At 43.3% G+C, this 2702-nt stretch overlaps 1 protein-coding gene across 1 annotated transcript; it reads right to left on the bottom strand.

The window, feature by feature from the left end:
• Window positions 1-353: 353 nt before the first annotated feature.
• On the bottom strand, window positions 354-2269 carry LOC133782927 (CBL-interacting serine/threonine-protein kinase 6). The gene has a single exon (XM_062222396.1). The coding sequence runs from the start codon at window positions 1804-1806 to the stop codon at window positions 481-483; it is 1326 nt and encodes a 441-aa protein (XP_062078380.1). The 5' UTR covers window positions 1807-2269; the 3' UTR covers window positions 354-480.
• Window positions 2270-2702: the final 433 nt, after the last annotated feature.

Genomic DNA, 2702 nt, shown 5'->3' with positions numbered 1-2702 from the left:
TTTTTATACGTAGGATGATAAAAATACACAATATGAAGCTCCATATATCATCTTATGTCTTAGTAATTTAATAAGATATCACTTTTTTAGAGACAATAGTTCCAATTAAAAAACACAACTTAAAACAACAAAAAACATTCAAAATCTCATGTGGAAAACCAAACCAAGTACAACAAACATATCTACATAGTGATTAACATCAATATTGATCAATGAATCAACAGAGAAAGGATCCAAGTTATTTTGTTGATTCAAAGAAATTATTATCAAACGACAACAAATCCAAACATACTCAAAGAAAAACGACAAGTAATAACAATTGGGAAATAATAGCGAAAGAGAGAGACAAAAGATCACAGAAACACAAAGATTGGATTTTTCTTCATAGTCCCAATGTTTCAAATTTCATTTCCTAAATTCAGAGACAATAATTAAACAAATATGATTTTTTTTCATCTTGGGTTTCTGGCCGGAAAATAATCAAATAACCGGAGAATTTTCCGCCGCCGCCGAGGTCCAAACGATGTCCTTCAACGCCGGCCGGAGCTCCTTACTACAGAACTGGTTGTACTCAAGTGTATCACCATTGTCTTTCTTCACCTCCACCACCAAAAACGACGGCGTAACGGCGAAGATCTCGGCAGCTATGGATAGCTTCCCTTTCCGGCCACTCTCCTGACCTTGCAACCTCACTCTAGAGTCGCTCTTCTTCACATTAAACTTCATCGCCTTAGCCACCTCCTCCAGCTTCGATATCACACTGCTCGCCGGCCTCGTCGTCGCGAATCTTAGCTCCTCTTTCTCTTCTCTCTTCTTCTCCTCGAACAACGGCGATAAATCGAAACCCTCCGATAAAGATATGATGTGGAAAGCGTTAAGGGTCTCCGGCTGCATCTTCGTCTTCTCAAAGTAGCTCTCGTCGTACTTTTTCTCCTTCTCTTTTTCCTCTTCCTCCTTCGTCCGTACAGATCTGGGCACTGATTTTTTGAACCAGGAAGAGTCCATGATCTTAGCGATGGTGATTCGGGTACTCGGGTTCGGATCAAGAAGCTTGGTGACCAAACGGCGAGCCTCCGAAGAGAACCACGGTGGGCATTTGAAGTCTCCTCTGTATATTTTTCTGTACATGGCGACAAGATTATCGTCCTGGAATGGGAGGAACCCGGCGAGGAGGACATAGAGGATGACACCACAAGACCAGAGATCAGCCTTGGCGCCGTCGTAGCCCTTTTTCCCGATGACCTCAGGAGCCACGTAGGCTGGGGTTCCACAAGTGGTGTGGAGCAAACCGTCTTGTTTCAGGTGCTCGGAGAAGGCACTGAGCCCAAAGTCAGTGACTTTGAGGTTGCCATCTTCATCGAGAAGAAGGTTTTCGGGCTTGAGGTCACGGTGGTAGACACCTCTGCTGTGGCAGAAATCTATGGCGGAGATAAGTTGCTGGAAGTAGAGTCTGGCCACGTCTTCTTTAAGCCGACCTTTAGCAATCTTAGCGAAGAGTTCTCCACCTCTAACTAGCTCCATAGCGAAGTAAATCTTCGACTTACTAGCCATAACTTCATGTAACTCAACGATATTGGGATGCTTCACCATTTTCATAACAGAGATCTCTCTCTTAACTTGCTCCATCATTCCAACCTTAATCACCTTCTCCTTCCCCACGACCTTCATCGCCACGCTCCTTCCCGTCTTCAAGTTCCGAGCATGGTACACCTTAGCGAAGGTTCCATGACCCAGAAGTCGACCGAGGTCGTATTTCCCATGAAGCAAAGTCGAGTTCCCATCTTTACAACCACCCGTTTCCACCATTTTTTTTTTTTTTTGCTTTCAAACAATCCAAAAACTAAATACAGACACTTAAAACGAAAAACAAACAACTGGGGTACTGATAAAAATAAAGAGAGAAGATATATCTACAGAGCTAGCCGAGTTTCGATAGAGAGAATTCGAAACCGACCCAGAAAACTAGAACAGAAGGTGGTGAGAAAATCGAATTGATCACCCGTCTTCAACGTGCTTACGGTGGCAATTCCTGCCGCCGATGCACTTCTTGGCACGCCCAGAATTAAGCTCAGGATTCCTCAACAAAGCTCCTCTCATCTCTCTGCATTCCCTAAAAAAGGACTTCTCCGCCGGATATGTAGAGATGGAAAAAGCCTGATAAGCTTTTTTTTCTTTCTTTCTTTGATTTCAAAACCGAATAACCCTTCCCGACAAGAGAAGAGGCGGCGTTGGTTTTTGCTTTTCTTTTTCTTTTTTCTTCTTTAAACTCTACACGAGGCTTCTGGTTATATAGGCCATTTTCGTGGAATCCAAATTACCATTCTGTCCTCGTTCGTAGTTCGAAGAATCGACGGTTTGGAGGGAGCGAAAACATCGCTCAGAGTGTACACGTGGCGCATCCTCCAGTGATCCCGACTTTGATAATCTCATGAATTTTGAATCTTGGTATTTTCGCCACGCTTGTGGGTCCCATCTGTTCTGTTGATTGATCACTACCGTCAAAACTTTCTCACGCGGTATGATTTTACTATCTTGCCCTTGCTGACGTGTTTGTGATTATTTAGCAGGTTTGTGGGCCCCAATGTTCGGGTCCGTCGTTTTGTGTGTGGTGATGCTAAAAAGTAAAGAGCAAATTATTGAGGTGAGGGTAAAATAGTAAATGTGTAATAAAGTGAAGATTGAATTTGTTGCAAGTAGTGAGG

The sequence above is a fragment of the Humulus lupulus genome, chromosome 6 (assembly GCF_963169125.1).
Source record: "Humulus lupulus chromosome 6, drHumLupu1.1, whole genome shotgun sequence".
NCBI classification, from domain to species: domain Eukaryota; kingdom Viridiplantae; phylum Streptophyta; class Magnoliopsida; order Rosales; family Cannabaceae; genus Humulus; species Humulus lupulus.
The sequence above is the reverse complement of the archived record's forward strand: the minus strand, read 5'-3'. Positions and strand labels throughout refer to the sequence as shown.